The sequence below is a fragment of the Pelodiscus sinensis genome, chromosome 2 (assembly GCF_049634645.1).
Source record: "Pelodiscus sinensis isolate JC-2024 chromosome 2, ASM4963464v1, whole genome shotgun sequence".
In the NCBI taxonomy this organism is placed as follows: Eukaryota; Metazoa; Chordata; order Testudines; family Trionychidae; genus Pelodiscus; species Pelodiscus sinensis.
This window is the reverse complement of record NC_134712.1, coordinates 68,141,753-68,161,436: the sequence shown is the minus strand read 5'-3', so window position 1 is coordinate 68,161,436 and position 19,684 is coordinate 68,141,753. Positions and strand designations below refer to the sequence as shown.

The 19,684-nt window shown below is 41.2% G+C and overlaps 1 protein-coding gene across 3 annotated transcripts in view; it reads left to right on the top strand.

Annotated features, from left to right (window-relative positions):
- Positions 1–19,684, top strand: part of SNTG1 (syntrophin gamma 1) — a 532,439-nt gene that overhangs the window by 324,715 nt on the left and 188,040 nt on the right. For all 3 annotated transcript variants that reach the window (XM_014577356.3, XM_006112171.4, XM_075920716.1), the window contains 2 exons: positions 12,071–12,173; positions 14,055–14,137. In XM_014577356.3, the coding sequence (XP_014432842.2) occupies positions 12,071–12,173; positions 14,055–14,137 (186 nt within the window). The remainder of the gene's footprint in view (positions 1–12,070; positions 12,174–14,054; positions 14,138–19,684) is intronic.

Below are 19,684 nucleotides of genomic sequence, written 5' to 3'. Positions count from 1 at the left end.
AAAGATTTATCTGAGTATGTACTTCACTAAGATTTGCAGACTGTTCAGTGGTAAGTTTAGAAATACTTGCTTCTTTAGAAAAATCTGACAAACAGGCAGTCCCCAGGTTACATGGATCCGACTTACATCGGATCCCTACTTACAAACGGGGTGAGGCAACCCTGCACTAGCTGCTCCCCCCCAGCAGACCAGGGAGACGCGAAGCTAGCGCGCCCTCCCCCCCCCCCCCAGCAGACCAGGGAGACGCAGAGCGGCTTTTCTCAGCAGACACCTCAGCTTGAGAATAAAGGACTGAGGGAAGTGAGGTGTGGGAGAATACAACTGAGCTCTGGAGAAATGTTTGGCTAGAGTTTCCCCTACAATATGTACCAGTTCCGACTTACATAAAAATTCAACTTAAGAACAAACCTACTGTCCCTATCTTGTACGTAAACTGGGGACTGCCTGTATATAATATATACCCAACTTCATTTGCTGGAATTTTTAATTGTCTTTTGGAATGGGTGTACCTAAAAAGTGGTTGTATATGACTTTGTGGACTTCTGTTGTGAATTATATTTTCATTAAATTGTTATATATAAATAAATTCTCCTCCTTCCACTGTATTTATTCATTCATCTCTGGCCAACATGCCATTACAGAAATACTTTATAAGTAAACCTGCAGTCATTTATTATCCATCAACTAATGTACAAGACTTGATTTGCAGGGAGTTTGAAGTTTTCAATGGGTCTCTTGAAACATGACTCAATAGCAGCTGCTTGGATTTGCAGGAACAAATTGGGTAATTAGGTATAGGTTGAACCTTTCTAGTCTGGCACTCTGGTCCAGCAACATCCGTGATCCAGCATGATTTTAGTTACCCATGATAAGTAGACATTCAGCTATGGCCAAGTTTCCCTTGGTCCCATAAAGTGTATTTACAACCATGAGTCCTGGTTCTGTGTTCTGTGCTGTTATTTTTGCTCCATTTTACCCCGAAATATCTTCTAAGAGCCCAGTAAGCAGTGGAAGTGTTGGTAATGCTGCTAGACAATATTGACCTCCTGTGGTCTGACAAATTCTCTAGCACTGGTCAGGTCCTGAGAGTGCCAGGCTAGAGAGGCTCAACCTGTAGACTTACCTGTCTATCCATTCATTATGTGAACAATAGATTGGTTGTCACACCAGAAACAAAACTTTTGTTCATGAATGTCTTCCCCCAAATAGTGACCACCACTAATAATGGGGAAACAAATACAAGAACATAATGTTCTTCCTAATTCTCTGGCCACCTTTGAGCATACCACTGCCCTTGATAGTAAACCCCCAAACCTGTCTCCTGAGGCATCAGAAGCTCCATGCACAGCATCAAGTCTGAATGCCAAGCTCAAACCCTATTAAATTGCTCAAGAAATTTCTTCCATACCTTAAATCTTCATAATCATTTTTGTCAGAGTGCCCAGATATCTAGAGGCAGAGCTATCTTAGGTCTGTATGGTTTGTCTTTATCTTTCTTTTCTCTTTAATATGTCTTCTATGTAAACCTCACAAAAATTAGGGTGAATAAATCCATAAATTCCCCTTTCCACATTTTTTTCAACCTCTGCTGCTAAATACATCCCACAAGGTCAATCAGTCCTCACATAAGGAGCATTGGCTCCCATGTCTCCCACTCGGAGTCAGGTGCAGTCAGGTGTGTGTTGGTACTTTGAGATGAGGTTGTCTCCTGCTCTGATTGCTCCGTGACCTGCTGAGACAGGGGCTACACCTGTGATAGTCTTGTCTGTCTGACTGGCAAGGGTGCTTTTTTCCTGGCAGGCTGCTTCTTTTAGGCAACCAAGGCAGGTGATTTAGGCAATTTAACCCACATCCCTTGCTGGGGAAGGGATATTAGACATCACAGCAGAGTGGAAGGACCTGCGTAGCTCCCCGTCATAGTAGACTGAGACATTTGGCACATTCCTTCCTCTCCTGTGGGTCATTGGTGAACCTCATCCTTGGCACCATTTTGCTTACACTGGAGGTGTAACTGCAGGTTAAGGAGCAGGTGCCCAGGGATGTTCACACTGTCTCCATCCTTTAGTTCAACCTCAAGTAGTCTGGGAGTCTTGCTGTCACCAGACTTAACTTCTGAATCTTACCTGTGTCTTAGTTCTGAAAGGGGGTCCAAGGTCTCACCTGAAGGGGGTGTGCCCTTCTGACCCGCCGGCTGCTGGAAAGGGAATGGTCTCTGCTGGGATAGGGGTTCCTGCCCATCGAGATCTCCTCATCCTAGACTGCTCCTCAGTCTGGGATGAAGAGTATGTCCTCCTGCTCCCTTCTCCTGCAACTGTTCATAGACAGTGCAGTTTTGCCTGTGGCTTCATCTGCTTCAAATCATGGAGTAGTGATCCTAGGCCCGTGTTCTCTGGCAAAGTTGCGCAAAGCAATCCTCACCCACCTCAGAGGCAGCAACTGTTACTGCATCCAGACTGAGCGGTCCCAGGGAAGGAGAGGAAAGACCTTCTCTACACACAGCAAAGAGAGGCTCCAAGTGGCCCAGGTTAAGGTTTACAAACAGGGGTGGGGAACATTTTTTTCGATCAGGAGCCGCTGACACAGAAAAGTCATTCAGGGGCTGCACATAAGTAAGAAGCAAAACAAACAAACAAACCCTTGCTGACGTGGCCGCTGTCTGAGGAGAAAGACACTCCCCACATTCCCCTTGCACACCAGAGCCTAGGGAGGGCCCAGGCTAGTAGATTTGGAGTGTTCCAGGATTGTGGTGGCAAGGCAGGAGGGTTGGAGCACCAGCACAGACTCACCAATGCTAGGGGTGTCACTTTGCCTCGGGGGGTAATCCAGGCAAGTCCCCAGACCTTAGGATCTCCACCCTTGGTTTACATTATTAAAAAGGCAGGATGAGGGTCCAGTTATCTCCATGCCTTTCCAAGTTTGCCAATGACTAGATAGAGATGCTGAAGGGGTGAGATACCTCTGCATTCCCTCTTCTATTCTCCTCCATTCAACTAAGGCTGGGCCAATTGCTCCAATAAATTTCCTGCCTAATCAGGCTGGGAGGCGACGATCTCTAAGGATTGGATTTAAAATAACTGTCTAATGTAATTCTAACAGGTCAAAACAGATCCTCCATAGTTCCAAGGAAGTTATTTACATTGCATCATGTTTTTTGTTTGTTTTCAGTTTGTGTGTCTATTTTACATTCTGTTTTGGTGGGTTTAATGAGGTGAGCCAGTTCATCATACAGACTGTTGTGTAAGTTGCTTGACGCACTGTGAAATGCTGAGACACACATCAGACTAATGGGGGGAAGACTGTCACTGTTACTTCGTAAGTGTGGATGCCTTCTCATGTCTTCTGAAATAGCTCCTATGTGGGACACTCACAAACATCCTCCCAGCATACAGAACACATCCTGAGTGACTGTGTGTAACCACAGTCTGCCAGCCACACTTGGGTTACACTCTGGCTCTCACCAGCCTTGGTTATACTGCATCAAGCATTTATTGGTACTTCGCTCTGCTGCAAACTGGCAACTTTTTGAGTTTGGGTAAGGATGCAAAACCACATTGTGCACTGATAAATATGTGTAATCCTAAACTGGGTTAACTGCATGTTCTAGGTGACTCTGTGAAAATAAGAAACCTGTTTTACTTTGTGTCTTGTGTAGCTTTAAAAATATACGCAGGGGTCTGTTTTGGGACGGGCTCTGTTCAATATTTTCATCAACGATTTAGATATTGGCATAGAAAGTATGCTTATTAAGTTTATAGATGATACCAAGATGGGAGGGATTGCAACTAATCTGGAGGATAGGGTCATAATTCAAAATGACCTGGACAAATTGGAGAAATGGTCTGAGATAAATAGGATGAAGTTTAATAAAGACAAATGCAAAGTGCTCCACTTAGGAAGGAACAATCAGTTGTACACATACAGAATGGGAAGTGACTGTCTGGGAAGGAGTACGGCAGAAAGGGATCTAGGGGTTATAGTGGACCACAAGTTAAATATGAGTCAGCAGTGTGATGCTGTTGTAAAGAAAGCAAACATGATTCTGGGATGTATTAACAGGTGTGTTGAGAGCAAGACACAAGAAGTCATTCTTCCGCTCTACTCTGCCCTGGTTAGGCCTCAATTGTAGTATTGTGTCCAGTTCTGGGCACCGCATTTCAAGAAAGATGTGGAAAAATTGGAGAGGGTCCAGAAAAGAGCAATGAGAATGATTAAAGGTCTAGAGAGCATGAGCTATGAGGGAAGGCTGAAGTAATTGGGTTTGTTTAGTTTAGAAAAGGGAAGATTGAGGGGGGACATGGTAGCAGTTTTCAGATATCTAAAAGGGTGTCATAAGTAGGAGGGAGAAAACTTGTTCATCTTGGCCTCTGAGGATAGATCAAGAAGCAATGGGCTTAAACTGCAGCAAGGGAGGTTTAGGTTGGACATTAGGAAAAACTTCCTAACTGTCAGGGTGGTTAAACACTGGAATAAATTGCTCAGGGAGGTTGTGGAATCCCCATCTCTGGAGATATTTAAGAATAGGTTAGATAAATGTCTATCAGATTTGGTCCTGCCATGAGGGCAGGGGACTGGACTCAATGACCTCTTGAGGTCCCTTCCAGTCCTAGTATTCTATGATTCTATACAAAAAAATTTAAAAAAATCTTGTTGCCTTAGTCTTATGTTTTACATCAAAGAGAATTGGCCAAATTCATGCCGTAATCAGTGTGAAAGGTGAACTGTGACTAACACTAACAAAAATAGTGCATTTTTGTGTGATCTGTACTTTAACCTGGTACCATGTAGAGCTCATTATGCCATACAGATTATTCCAAGTGATCTGAAATGGCATTCGTGTGACCACATCAGAGTATATTTATACAATGGCCTGATCTCACACAAGACTGCCCTGCAACTCTGTACCCCATCTTTGGTTATTGCATAGGCAGCATGTGAATTCATTGGATTCAAAGAAATTCACTTCACTTGGAAACTTCTTTTCCAATTTACACATGAGAGCTAAGGTGATCAGAATTTTTGGCTTAAAGAATTATGTGAAATATTTGGAATTCAGATTATCTACACAACTTGGCTTCTTTTGTAGTTCATCTGTACAGTTATTACAGGAATGATGTTTCTTAAAATAGCCATTTTGTATTTTACACGACGGCAATTCATCATGAACTAGATAGCTCTTCATCAATAAAACTGCTGGTTGTGCTTTAACAAGACACATAAAATGAGCATTTTATTAATGTATTCTGTCATCTGCTGGAATAGTTTTACTAAGAAAGATCAATGGAATGTTGTTATAAAAGAATTGAGGAGAAGTATAGAATATAGCACACTACTGGAAATTTTTGCCACATAGGAGTAGCCATGTTAGCCTGTAACTTTAAAAACAATGAGTAACCCTGTGGCATCTTGGAGACTAACAATTTTTATAGTACCATGAGCTTTCGTAGGGAAATGATGGAATGAGGTTTCCAGGGACATAGGAATAATGCAACCATTATTTTGACATATATTTCAAAATAATGGGTGCGCTGTCAAGATGCGGAATAGCTATTTTGGGATACCAGGAGTATCCCAAAATAGCGCCGCAGAATAGACATACCTTAAATGTTTTAAAATTCTATTTAGAGTTATGATTTACTCCTACATTTTAAAAGACATATATAGAGATATAGCATTGTTGTAGCCATTTTGGTGCTAGGATATTGGAGAAATAAGGTGGGTGAGATAATGTCTTTTGCTGGCCCAACGTCTGTTGGTGAGTGATACAAGCTTTTGAGCCAACAAAGCAGTGAATTATTATTAATCAGTAGCTCTCTCAGAATGAAGGTAGGTAGAAATATGCACTTTTTTCTCATGACCAGCCAGGTTAAGTGATTTTCCCAACGTCATATACCAAACCGGTTGTATGGCCAAGGGCAAAGCCCTGGATATGTCATATTACATGGACCATGAAGTTAAATTGTTGTTCTTTAAAAAAAAAAAAAAATAGGAAAATGAAGTCAGCTGCACTGTAAGCTATTTTTTCTATACATTCAACATCTACACTGGTGCGTTCTCATGTAAAAATTCTTTTGCGGAAGAGTTCTTCTGCAAAAACTCTTCCAGAAGAGAGCGTCTACACTGGCATGTGCTTTTGCGCAAGAGATGTACTTTTGTGCAAGAGCATCCATGCCAGTGTAGACGCTCTCTTGTGCAAGAAAGCTCTGATGGCCATTTTAGCCATAGGGCTTTCTTGCACAAGAAATTCATGTTGCCTGTCTACACTGGCCTCTTCTGGAAGACCTCTTGCACAAGAGGGCTTATTCCTGAGTGGGAGCGTCAGAGTTCCGGTGCAAGAAGACCTGATTTTATACATTAGAACATTGGTTTACTTGCGCAAGAACACATGGCCATTGTAGACAGGCAGCAAGTTTTTGTGCAAGAGCTACCGCTTTTGCACGAGATCATGCCAGTATAGACACAGCCACATAGTTTTAAAAACTCCTTTGATTTTATATGGAAAAGTAAAACAATTGCAATGGAAGGGAAAGAATGTAATGTCCACTAGCTAGTTGTCTAATAACTTATTATGCAATATTTGAAGAGCAAGAAATATGATTTATAGATGTAGAAGTCTTACAAATCAATTCATCTCCCTAATTCAAACTACCGTTACTCCTCGTGGAATCTTTATTTTGAATTAGGATCTTTAATTTGAACTACCTAACTCATGCCGCGTGTAGCCGTGAGCATGGAGTTTGGACTAAAGGGAATTTAAAAATGGTGGCGCCCGGGAACATGCAAACGAAGCCCAGGATACTTAAATCCTGGGCTTCATTTGCAACTCCACTTGCCCTAATTACCCTACCTAGCTCGAACTAACGAGCTAGTGTAGACGTACCCATATTTTACATTTCAGTGCAAACTTGAAATCCATTGAAAGTAACTGGATAACTATAGAATAGTGATAGAAGTGTAGCCGTGTTAGTGTGGTGTAGCTGAAACAAAATACAGGACTACATAGTCCTGTATTTTGGATAACTGTAGTAAGTCTCTATTTTCTTCATTGTGAAGGTTGGATGGCAGATCTGATAAAATGCTTATCAGTGACTCCATTCCTTACAACTGAATTCTCCTTTACTGTGTTCATATACTGATTAGTGTTAAAAGTGCAAGTGGAAAGAAATTTACCATATGCAATCACTTTTCCAGGAAAATATCCTTGTCCTAATCCAGTAACTTATTTGTTCATCTCTACACATTCATTTTTCTTGCATAAATACAGCTTTTTAATGTTCAAACTCATCATAAGAATTGCTGTATTTCTGAGTCAGACCAATAGTCTGTCTAGCCCAGTGTCCTGATCTCCATCAGTGGCCAATACAGGTGCTTCAAAGGGAATGTACGGAACAGGTAATCATCAAGTGATACATTCATGGTTGCCCATCCCCAGCCTCTGGTAAACAGAGGCTAGGGATCTCGTCCTTTCTCATCCTTGTTAATAACCACTGATGCATAGGGTGACCTTACTTCCCTATGCCCAAGCCCTATATGGGACACCAAGGGGCGAGGGGCTGCCAGCGTTTGAGACTTTAGCCCAAAGAAGGGGTTGCTGGCACTCAGGGCTTCAGCCCCACAGTAGAGGGGGAGGAGGAAATGGGATATGCAGTGGGCGACCTTCAGTCCCGTGGCAAGAGCCACCCGGGAACATGGCTGAGCTCTGTGGCCAGGGCCACTCAGGAATGGGGCTCCAGCCCCAAAGCGAGGGCCACCCAGGAACGGGGCTGAGCTTCATGGCTGGAGCCACCCTGGAATTGGGCTTCAGCCACTCAGTGAAGGCTGCCCAGAACCGGGGCTGATTGCCACAGCGGAGAAAGGGCTTCCACCCAATGGTGGCTGGGGGCTGCTCAGGAACCAGGCTAAGCTCCATGGTGCCTGGGGACTGCTTGGGAATGGGGTTTCAGCTCTACGGTGGCAAAAGGCGTCAGCCCTGTGGGGAGGGCTGCCTGGAAACAGGGCTGCAGCCAGCAGTGGAGGCGCTCGAGAAAGAGGCATTAGCCCCAGCTGGGAGGGGCACCGGTGGCTGGGGCTTCAGCCCCATGTTCCTGAAAGGCCAGCAGACTTCCCTCCCTTCTTTAGGGTGCACAGAGAGTGAAGCTACTACCTGGTTTCTCCCTTGGCTCCCTGTCTTGAGTCCATACACCCCATGCTGGTACCTGCTTTACTGCCAGCCACAAATAGGAGGCTACTGCAGCTGCGCCTGACCCAGGAACTCAAGGACCATCAGCGGCATTCAAATATGGGACACTTTGCCCCTTTTGAAAAAAATGTCGGGATGTCTGGGAGACAGCTTAAATACGAGACAGTCCCAATAAAAACGGGACCGATGCTCACCCTATTTATGGATTTATCCTGATTTGAACCTTACTAGAGTCATCCTCTACTGCTCTAATGAGATTCCTTACCATGCACAGTAATGTGACATCACACTTAACCCAGAACTTTATGAAGCTAGGGACAGACATTTGGGGAGTTGAAAGGGGGAAAAAAGGTATTTTCCTCTTAGATAATGTGCTCATGTGTCTCATAGACTAGCTGTCATGAACATTCAGCTCACACCGGTAAATGTGCAGTGTTTTAACACTCAGGCCCAAACTACCTTTCAGATCTAAACTACTCAGTACAGTGAAACCTCAGAGTTACGGACACCAGAGTTACAAACTGCACAATGAACCTTGCACATCATTTGGAACCAAAAATATGGAATTACGCAGGACCAAAAAAACAATATAAGGAAACTGTATCCGTGTTTGCTTAATTTACATTAAGAGAATTAAAAGCAGCATTTTTCTTCTGCACACTAAAGTTTCAAAGCTGCATTAAGTCAGTGTTCAATTGTAAACTTTTGAAAGAACAACCATAGTATTCAGTTAAAACATTTCAGATTTATGAACAACTTGCATTTTCAAGCTATTTGTAACTCTATGTTCTACCTACCATCCTTTATAACAATAGCCATTAATATTAATGTCCACTATTTTCAAAGAAGTAATATCCTGGGAAATCTAGGTTTGGGAAGAATTTTTGGATGAATTTTTGTTGGATGAATAATGTAGTCTGTAACAAAAGCAGTTTCAATTGACCCAATATTAGTTATCAACGTGTCATGAAAAGTTTTGGTCATAAAACAGCTGGAAGAGATGATGGTAGCAATGTTTCTGTTGCTGCTGTCACTTGTCATTTTTAGGCCAATAGCTAGGGAGCTTACCTCGGAGGTGGGAGACCCAGGTTTGAATTCCTGCCCTGATGCAGACACAAAAAGAATTTTATTAATTCACCAAAAAGTTTTACATTTGGTTCAATCTGAACCAGTTTAATTTTTTTCCAGAACTGACACTAAACAGAAAAATTGTTTATATATACATCACATATACTCAGTCAAATTGCTTTGGAATTTGTCCCATCTCTTTTAGAAGAGTATGGCAAAAAATTAATTTCCTGAACTTGTGTTGAACTATTCTGGTATTTTACTAACGAGCAGACTAAATCAATAAATCAAATACAAATTCACAGAAAATGTTGATTTTTTTTGAGAAATCAAATTCCAAAATTTTTCAGCTGAAACTGAAAATAATTGCAGCATGTGAGTTATAATTCTGATGTTCCCCACATGGGTGATATTCTTGGTTAGACTACATTTCCCATGAAGCATCATGATCTTTCCTCTTGGTGACAGAATGGAAGTGTATTGGGGAAATCTCCTGACTGCATGAATTATGGGAGATAAAGACTGGCTCGGAAGCCTGAAACATAAGTAAAATGAGGACACGAGGCAATCAAACTACATATCCCTTTAACTCCATGACAGCATATCTGAGTCAATATTTCAGCATTCTAATATTCTGGTGTTCTTTTTTGGCAAAAAATTCAAAGTTTTCCATAGAAAATAAATATTTTTCACAACAAATGTCGTTTAGTCCAAATGCCAGTTGTTTGTTGAAAGATAGATCTGAGAGAAAATATTTAATCAGCCCTCCTGGTGAGGATAGGTATTTTTATGATTTAATATTGTATAATTGCAGTGTTGCAGTGAAACTTTAACACCACTTCATGCATTACATATTTGGGATCTGGCTATAGATTCTGGTTTGTTGGCAAGGCAATCTTCCTCCTTTGAGTCTGATTGAAAAGATGACCAGGTTCTGAGAAATGTTTTGATGCTGGTTACAAGTTAAAACCAGACAAATTCAAATTGAAAATGAGGCATAACAGTACGATTAACCATGTAACAAACTATCTAGAGAAGTGATAGATTCTCCATTTGTTGTTGTCTTCTTCAGTTCAAAATAGGATTCATCTGTTTTAGTCACTCACAAGTTGTTGAGTTCAATGTATGTATAACTGAGTGAAATTATTTGGTCAGTGTAATGTTGGAAGTGAGATGTGATGATCCAGTGGTTCCCTACATTCTGTAATCTCTATTAACACTATAGACCATTCATATTAGGCTACCAATGTGGCTTTTTACCTCTTAAATGAGCATTTTAAGGTAAAGGTCAGGAGGAGGTCACTTCTCCTATGCATGTCACCATCTTCTTGTATGTTGGTATGTGGCCCATTCTTCTCTGCTTTACCTTTTCCTCTCATAATGGACACCCGCTGCATGATGGAATAAGGGCCACCTTTTCAGTCCTCATTTCAGGCATTGGCCACCCCTCAGCAGGAAGGCAAATCTGAAGTTAGTGCCTGGAAGTTTACGCTTCTGGTTATGACTTCTCTGAGCTGCCTGCCCTCCTTCTGTCTGTAGCAGTGAAATCTTCTGTTCAGAGAAGGGAGGAGGACGGTGTCAATAGTGGGAGGCCCAAGGCACATTCAGAACTAGACTGGCCTGGGTATATTCACCTAAGGCAGGGGTGTCCAAACTTTTTTCAAAGAGGGCCAGATTTTATGAAGTGAACATGCGTGAGGGCTGACCATTTTGCCTGACATTCTTTGAACCATTAAAATTAAACGCAAATTAACTATTTTATGCAAAGTTTATTGCAAACAGCATACTTTTCATTCCGTCACATGGATGACAAATCTAAACAGGTGTTAAATCACTCTGCCTTTCATATCTGAAGGCCAGATGAAAAAAAAATCCAGGAAGCTGAAATACATGTCAGGAACATTGTAAAGTACATTACATATTATTGGTAATAAAGGTTGTCTGTCAACTTTTAAGTTCAAAAAATATGAACAGGAACATAACACCAAGTATACATGTTGTATCCAAATATATTTATAACTGATTTAGACCAACTGACATTAACTGAGATTTTACAATGTATTCATCTCAATTCATATGGATTCGCTGGGGGCCATAAAAGATAGATATTGCCAAATTACCTGTGGGGCCGTATTAAACCGAAACACGGGCCGCAATTGGCCCGCGGGCCGGACTTTGGACATGCCTGACCTAAGGTCTCTCTCCTTTGGCTACAGACTGCCATTTTCATCCCATTAGTAAGGAAATTTGCATAGTCCCAAGATGGAAAACAGTTCAGAACTGAGAAATATTCCGTTGGTTCATGCATAGTTCATGAATTGATGTGCAGGGTAATGGAGAGACAAATTTGCTCTCCTTTGTGTGTGTGTGTGTGTGTGTGTGTGTGTGTGTGTGTGTGTGTGTGTGTAATCTTTTTGCATTTACAAAATGTCAACACTGACTGTACAACACAGCTGTAAAGTCAGTTTTAGAGATTGCATCTAATATGTTATGATCCTGTCATCATTGTTTCTTTATACCTAGTACTACAGGATGGGATTTACACACAGTTCCTGTAGATTTATGAGGAACTCATGGAAACTACAGATATGAAATCTCTGTGAATTGATGTGAAAGATTTACAAAGTAGTGCTTCATAAAAACAAAATTGTTTAAAAACACTGGAGAAAAGGTTGCAGCAGGCTTTGTGGTTTTTGTTCTTTTTTATATGTCACGTAACAAGTCACAGAGCAAATGTGTTTCGTTTTTACACATTCTTGGGTGTTTTTACAACTGTTACTGTCTTTTCTAAAACACATATTTATGCCTTTTGTATTGAATCTTCAGGTTCAGGTTCTTCGCAATGCAGGAGAAGAAGTGACCCTAACAGTGTCCTTTCTGAAAAGAGCACCTGCTTTTCTCAAATTGCCACTGAATGAAGATTGTGCATGTAAGCATATGTGATTAGCTAAAAGAAAAATCCATTCATTGTTCATGTGAAACTCTACTGTTCATTTCCAAATTTCCTGTGCACTGGCAATGATTGGAAGGAGCTGTATCAGTCAGTTCTGTGGCCTGAATTTGACCTTTTAATATCACCAGGTGCTGTGCTGACATTCATTGTTAGCTAGTGCTATCTTTGCCTGAAAAATGGGAGGCCAAGCCTTCAGCTGGTGTGAATCAGATAAGCATTACTGAATTCAATAGTGCTACACCAGTTTATATGAGCTGAGATTTGGGCACAGAATATATATATGTATATATATATATATTTTTTTTCAAACATAGAATGGCATTGAAATGGGAAAGCTTTATGTATTCTAAATGTGAAACTAAGATCTCACATTTATATTTTAAGGTCTCATCTTCTCAATTTAAATGTCATTTAAGGGCTTTAGTTGAGATATGCTTTTAACTGTAGATTAATATATTATGAGCTAAATAGTATTTTATTTTAGTGCAACAGAATTTTAATTGATTAGCCCCAATCAGAACTTGAAAGATATATACATGGAAGCAGCTGTTCTCTTCTAATACATTATAATGAATTATAAGTGTTGGTACACCATTGTAGATAGTTACAGTATATCTGTGGCTGTATATATGTGATTATGTATTTACTCACCTCTACTTTCAGAAAAAGGAACTTGAAAGAAAGTAAAAATATAATGTTTAGCTTTTAATTATGAGAACTAAAATACCTGGTCTGAATCCTATTATGTGTCTATGTATGTGCACATATATATGTGTTATGCTTATAAGAAGCACACAGGATCTTTTTCAGGGGCGAAGGCAATACACTGTGTTTATTGAGAATACAGTAGAGAAGTAGTTAGTATATGCTTTATAAAGACAAACACACACATTCACACATATATATAATATGTTGGTATATTAAACTTATTCTAAAATATTTCAGTTTATTTTCATGAATTTATTATTAATTCATTATTTCTCTCAAGCTGTACACAGGTAATGTTTTTCTTCACCAGTAGAACTGGTTAGAATATTTTTGAAACTTTTTTCTATTGAAAAACATTGTCTTGCCAAAACCAAAATGTTCCTTGAAACATTTCCATTTCAGTGATTGTTTTGCACAAGAGTTTCTCAAGTTCAGGAAGTAGTTTCTTGCCTGATCATTATAGGACACTCTCTGGAATGTACCACATCAGCAAAATAAGGACTTGAATCCTCAAATCCCAATCCACTGCTTGACCATTCAGCTATCAAGTGAGAATCTCTCTCTTTTGTAATCAGAGTGAGTATGTCTACGCTATAGGACAAGGTCGAATTAAGATACACAACTTCAGCTACATTAATTACGTAGCTGAAGTTGAAGTACCTTAACTCGATTTTTGGCGCTGTCCACATTGCAGAAAATCGAAGGGAGAACATTCTCCCATCGACTTCCCATACTCCTTGTGGAAGCAGGACTACCGGAATCAACTGGAGTGTTCCTGTCAGTTCAAATCAGTGTGTCTTCACTAGACCCGCTAATTCGAACCCTGGAAGATTGACAGCAGCAGCTTTGATCTTCTCTGTAGTGTAGACATACCCACTGAGAATTATGAATAGCTAATAATCACAGTAATAGTCCATGAAAAATCCATAGGTTGCTATAGAACAGGTCAGTCATTCACCGAATAACAAACATATAAATATCAGTCTGCCTATGGATATTTCATGAATAAAAAGATAAACCAACAATTGAATCTATGAATACCTCAGTTCTCCCCATGACTGTGATTAGGACAAAAATGTAACTGCTTGAATAAGAATTCTAACTTTATTGAATCTGGGACAGTATTATATGCATGAATGTTTTTATTAGGTGTCCCTAGTGATCAAAGCAGTGGCACATCATCTCCCCTCTGTGACAGTGGTTTGCATCTCAACTACCATCCCAACAATACGGTAAGAAATTGTTTCAGGGCTAACTCTTTAATGAGATGATGGGTAATATTCCAGGAACGATATGGACAAAAATCTGCAACAGTAGAAGTATATGGGGCCACCTAAGTAACACTGGGTTTGGCTGGTGAGTAAGAGTTACTGTTTTGTCTTCTTGCATATACATATACAACTTCTGACTCATCCTGTTCTGAGGCATCCTCTATTCATTTTCAATTAAGCTTGACTGAACTAGATATTGTTTTTCACTTCTTCTGCCCTTTATTGAAGAATAATTGCCAGAGAGACAACATACTTCCAAGTATGGTTAATATGAGACACATGCAGAATATAATGGAATGTCAGTGTTGTATATTTAGTCAAGTGGAACTGCCAGCTGTTTCATTTCTGTCTTAATCAGCTACTAGTGAGAAGACAGGTATTTTGACATTAGAGCGCATTCTTACTACAAATGTGTATGATCAAGTCATTTGTGTCCCTTACATTTCAAATGCTTCTTTTAAAAGTATGGGTAAGAAAGCTTTCAAAGTCACTCTGGATGCTGCTGCTGAACTCTAAAATAATTAAACCTAGTTGGTAATGTGCTGATTAAACAATTTTACCCCAAATTGCTGATTTGTTAATATTGTAACTGTAACTCAGAAAGTGTTGCAATTAACAAAAAATCTACTTTAGACTTTGTTTCAACAGGTAAAGAGAAATTTACCACAGAAATAAAAATTAATACTGGTTGGACATCTCTTATCTGGCACCCTCAGGACCTGAACTGTCCCGAACCCAGGAATTTGCCAAACTAGAGATGGTTCCCTGCCCCAGCCCCCAGTCACCAACTCTGCCAGCTGGGAGAGGAGGGCAGAGGGACTCCCTCCAGCCCCTGCCAGGCTGCCTGCTGGGTCACTGACCCCACTGCTGATGCCCCAGCTGGACTGCCTGTCGGGCTCCATCAGCCCATGGTGCCATAGGCTCCAGCCACCATGCTACCATGGGCTGCTGGGAGCTGGCCCTGGCCCTGGCCCTGGTCAGCCTGCCAGAGGATTGGGCTCTTGTCCCAGCCCCATGGCAGCCTTTGGGCTCTGTCTTCTGCAGGTTGTTCTGGACTCTGTGGGCTGCTGGGGCTTTCTCCAGCCCCAGCCCCAGCCCCAGTTCTCTTCCACAAGCTGCTGAGAGCGTGTGCTCCTGCTCCTTGGTAGCCCACAGGGTCTGGCTCCATGTCCGACTGCTATCCAGGGTTCCAGCCCCATGCTGTTGGGGACTACCGCCAGCCCAAACTTTGGTCCTGCTTCCACCGGCTGCCTTGACCCTGCTCTGCCACAGGTTGTCACAAGCACAATCCTGCACTGCTGGGGGCTTCCCTGACCCAATCTTAGTGCCGCAGGCTGTGAGGAGCTGTTGCCAGTCCCTACCCCATCCTGCTGCTTCATTCTGATGCCCCAACCCCTACTGGATTGCCCTCCTCCTACTAGGCTACTGGGTTCTTTGATGCAGGGTCATCTATGGTCCAGATATTGCCAGACCAGAGAAATCTGTTTTGGGGATGTGCAACCTGTATTTGTTTAGGATCATGTGATCATGACTTGAATACATTTATAATGTGCAAACAGAATACAGTCTAAATCAGTTTGCTCACACACATGCACACAACATACACAAACACATGCACTCTCTCTCTTTCTCTCTCCCCCTCTTTATGCTTTAATGGAGCCAATTTTACAAGATTGAAATCAGTTATAAGCCAAATCATGTGAGAGGAAAAATCAAATCCCAAAAATCTGTGTGATAATTGGAAATACTTTAAGAACAGTTATGAGGAGGGCCATAGAGATACAACCCCAAAAAATTGAGGAAGAAGGCTTTCTTGATTAAAAAACTGATCTACTTTAGAGGGGAAGGCATTTATAAAATAATACATGACAGATTGGAAAGTTGGTGGATAAGCAAAAAAAGAGCAAAAAGAATCCTGACAATAGTGTTAGTCCATTACTAAATAGAAATAGTACAATTATCCATAATAATGTAGAATGATCAGAATTAATATTTAGGTTCAATTAATATATCTTTTCTGTATTTGGGGAAAAGGAGACAATTATCTCATTATCTGGTGATAACTCTCTAGCCATGTCACTTGTATCTCTGGAGGATGATCAGTTGCAGGTACTAAAGTTAGAAATTTTTAAATCAACAGGTCCAGATAACTTGCAGCCAACTGTTTTAAGAGAGAAGGCCAAAAAGCTTTCGGCTCAGTTAGTGTTGATTTTCATTAAGCACTGAAGATTGGAAGTTAGCAAATGTGCCAATTTTTAAAAGGGATGACATGAGTAATTTTAGGCCTGTCAGCCTGACTTTGATCCTTGGTTAGTTAATGGAGCAACTGATACAGGACTTGATTAATGAAGAATAAACAAGCTTTAATGTAATTAATGCAAATCAGCTGGGGTTTATGGAAAATAGAGTCCGTCAAACTGTCTTGATATCTTTTTCTTTGGATGGTATTCTTTGGTTGAAGGTAATAATGTTGATGTAATATATTTAGACTTCTGTAAGTCATTTGACATGGTACCACAGGATATTTTGATTAAGTAGAAAGACATAACATGAATTTAATTGTTTTAATATTTTGATTAAACTAGAAAGTTAAAATGAGTATGCGCATATTAAATTGATTAAAACTGGTTATAGTTATAAATAGGAAATCAACAGTGTAAACTGATGTGTTTCAGAGATGTTCCACACGGATTGGTTGCTGCCCCTATGCTATTAACCATTTTTGTTGATGACCTGCAAGAAAATATAAACTCGTCCTTGATAAAGTTTTCAGATGACACAGAAATTGGAAAGTTCTAAATGATGAAGAGAATAGGTCATTGTTTCAGACCTATGTGGATCACTTTTTTAACTCAGCATAGGCAAACACTGTGTTTTCATACACCTAAATATAAATGTATACACATAGGAACAAAGACTGTAGGTCTTGCTTACAAAGATAGCAGACATTATCCTGGGAAGGCAGTGATCCTCAAATGGATTTGGGGATCATGGTGAATAGTTGGTTGAACATGAACTCTCAATGTGACATTGGGGCCAAAATGGTGAGAGCAATTCTGGGATTCATAAAGGGGTGAATCTTGAGCAGTAGAAGATGTTATGCTTATAAGAAGCACATAGGGCCATTTTCAAAGGCAATACACGTTTATTGACAACATAATTCAGAATCAGCATAGGCATGCAAATATACACACATAATGTCCCAACAACATTGCTATAGTTTATCAGTGAGTGGCTTGGAACAATTAATGGCTAGTTAGATTGGGCCTGAGGGAGAGAGCTCGATTTTGTCGGTCACAATTCCAATGCTCTGAGGCTATTGCTTGGCAGGACGATCCCAAAGTACCATGCAAAGTACCATGTTAGAAATTGTGAAAAATGAATACAGGAAGCAAAAGGACATAAGGATAAATATATGCCCAGCAGAGTCCTATAGCATCTTCTATAGGCATCCCTATAATCTATGGATTTTGCTGTATCATGTTATAATCAGTCATGTTGCACATCTCTCTCTCTCTATATGGGACAACAGAGTGACTTCATTACATTACTTTGTGTCCCACCTGCATCCTCCCTCCCCTTTCCCAGGTGCTTGGCTGCTGTGAGGGCCCCCCACCCAGTGCTTTAGAAGGCCACAGTGGAGCAGTAGGTGAGGGGAAAAGAATGGCCCTGGGTGGCCGAAGGTGAGAAGTGTTCCAGGCTGGCATGGCTGCAGCCTGGCCCTCCCCAGTCCAGGGAAGAGAGCCAGGGTTGCTTACCTCCCGTGAGAGGGGGGTTGGTGAGTGTAGCGAGCAGGGGGCACCACCCCCTAGTTTATCTGAAGATTGGTTTCCCTGTTGTTTAGCATCAGTCTTCTGATGATTTTTCTGGGTGTTGCCCCATCCTGGTTTTGATGGTATTTATTATCTTCACACTAGGGATGTAATTGACTAGTTGAGTAGTTGACTACCCAATAAGCTAGGTTTAGTTGGTAGTTAAATGACTACTTGACTACTCACTTTCCTCCCTGCCCCTTGTTGCCTTTGTATCAGAGGCAGAAATAGGAGGGGAGCAGGGGCTGGTTCTGGGGGGAGCCAGTTTAAAAGCTGGTTCCCTCCAGCACTGTCTCCATGGTACGCGGCAGTGGGGGCAGTGGAAGCAGAGCCACAGCAGTCCCAGAGCTGGTATGAGTTGGGACTGCTCAGTCCTAGCTCTCACTATCCCTCAGAGCTACCCCTGCTGCTGCTCTCCATTTTAAATGTAATAAGAACCCAGCAGCTCTTACTATACTTAAACTGCAGAACCAGTGCAAGCTGGGACTACTCAGTCCTGGCTTGTGCTGGCTCCGGGAGATACTCTCGCTGCAGCTCTGCAATTTAAATATAAGTAGGAGCCAGGCTGCCTGTGTGCCTGGCTCCTACTACATGTAAACTGCCGAGCCACAGCAGGGTTCTTCTTGGACCCGGTGTGAGCTGGGACAGAGAGCCTCCACTTATCGACTAATTGTGTAGTTGATAAAAATTGTATTGACTACACGATTAGCCAGTTACCCGCCTCTTAACATCCTTACTTCACACACTGGGATGCTTGCTTCTAACTTCAGGGTTGTGAATCTGACCCTTCCCCATCACTGAATAGAATGAGCACATTCGGTATTCCTTGGTACCTCCATGTCTGCGGCCTCTCCTCTAATTATGCTGTGCTGGTGTTCAGGCTAATCTCTTTTCAAACATTCCCATTCTTCACTCACACAAACAGAAATTACAGTTGCTTGACACAAGCAAAAATTATATAGTTGCTTTTGTAAAAACAGATCTAGTACAAAATATTTTAAGATTAAAGTAACTGCTGGTATTACACATTCTTCCATGATACAAACACATTTTTATACTATTGAGTTAAAGATAAGAACAGTCCTAATGGTAAAAGGGTGACCACAGTGAGTCACAAGAGTCCTTTTGGTCTATTCTTGCCTTGACATCAATAACAGACACAGACAACCTGCTTGATGCATCTTTATCAGCGGCACTAGGTCATTCCTTCCTGCTAGTCACAAAGGGTGGCGGGTAGGGTATACTGAAGCACGTTACATTGTATACAAATATAAGAAAAATTCTTATTCAAACACTAGAATCTATTTTAACAACATGGCTACTTAGGCTATATCTATACTACAAAGAAAAGTCAGAAAAAGCTACGTAAATTGTGAACCACCCATCTACATGGGGCCAAATGTCGGGAAAAACCCCTCTTTCAGAACATCCCTTCTTCCTTGTAGAACAAGGGTTATGGGGATGCCAAAAAACCACGTCTGCTTTTCTGATTTTTTTTCCGGAAAAGTAGATGCGTTCCTGAAGGTATCCCAGAAAATCTCTGTAGTCTCTGTAGACATACTCATAAAGAGATTAGTTTACAGTAGACTTCCAATAATCTGGCACCTTTGGGACCTAGATGGTGCTGGATTATTATGCTAGAGTATCGGGAGGTACTCCCGGGAGGGGGGGGAGGTTGTGACGGGTCTGCCAGGAC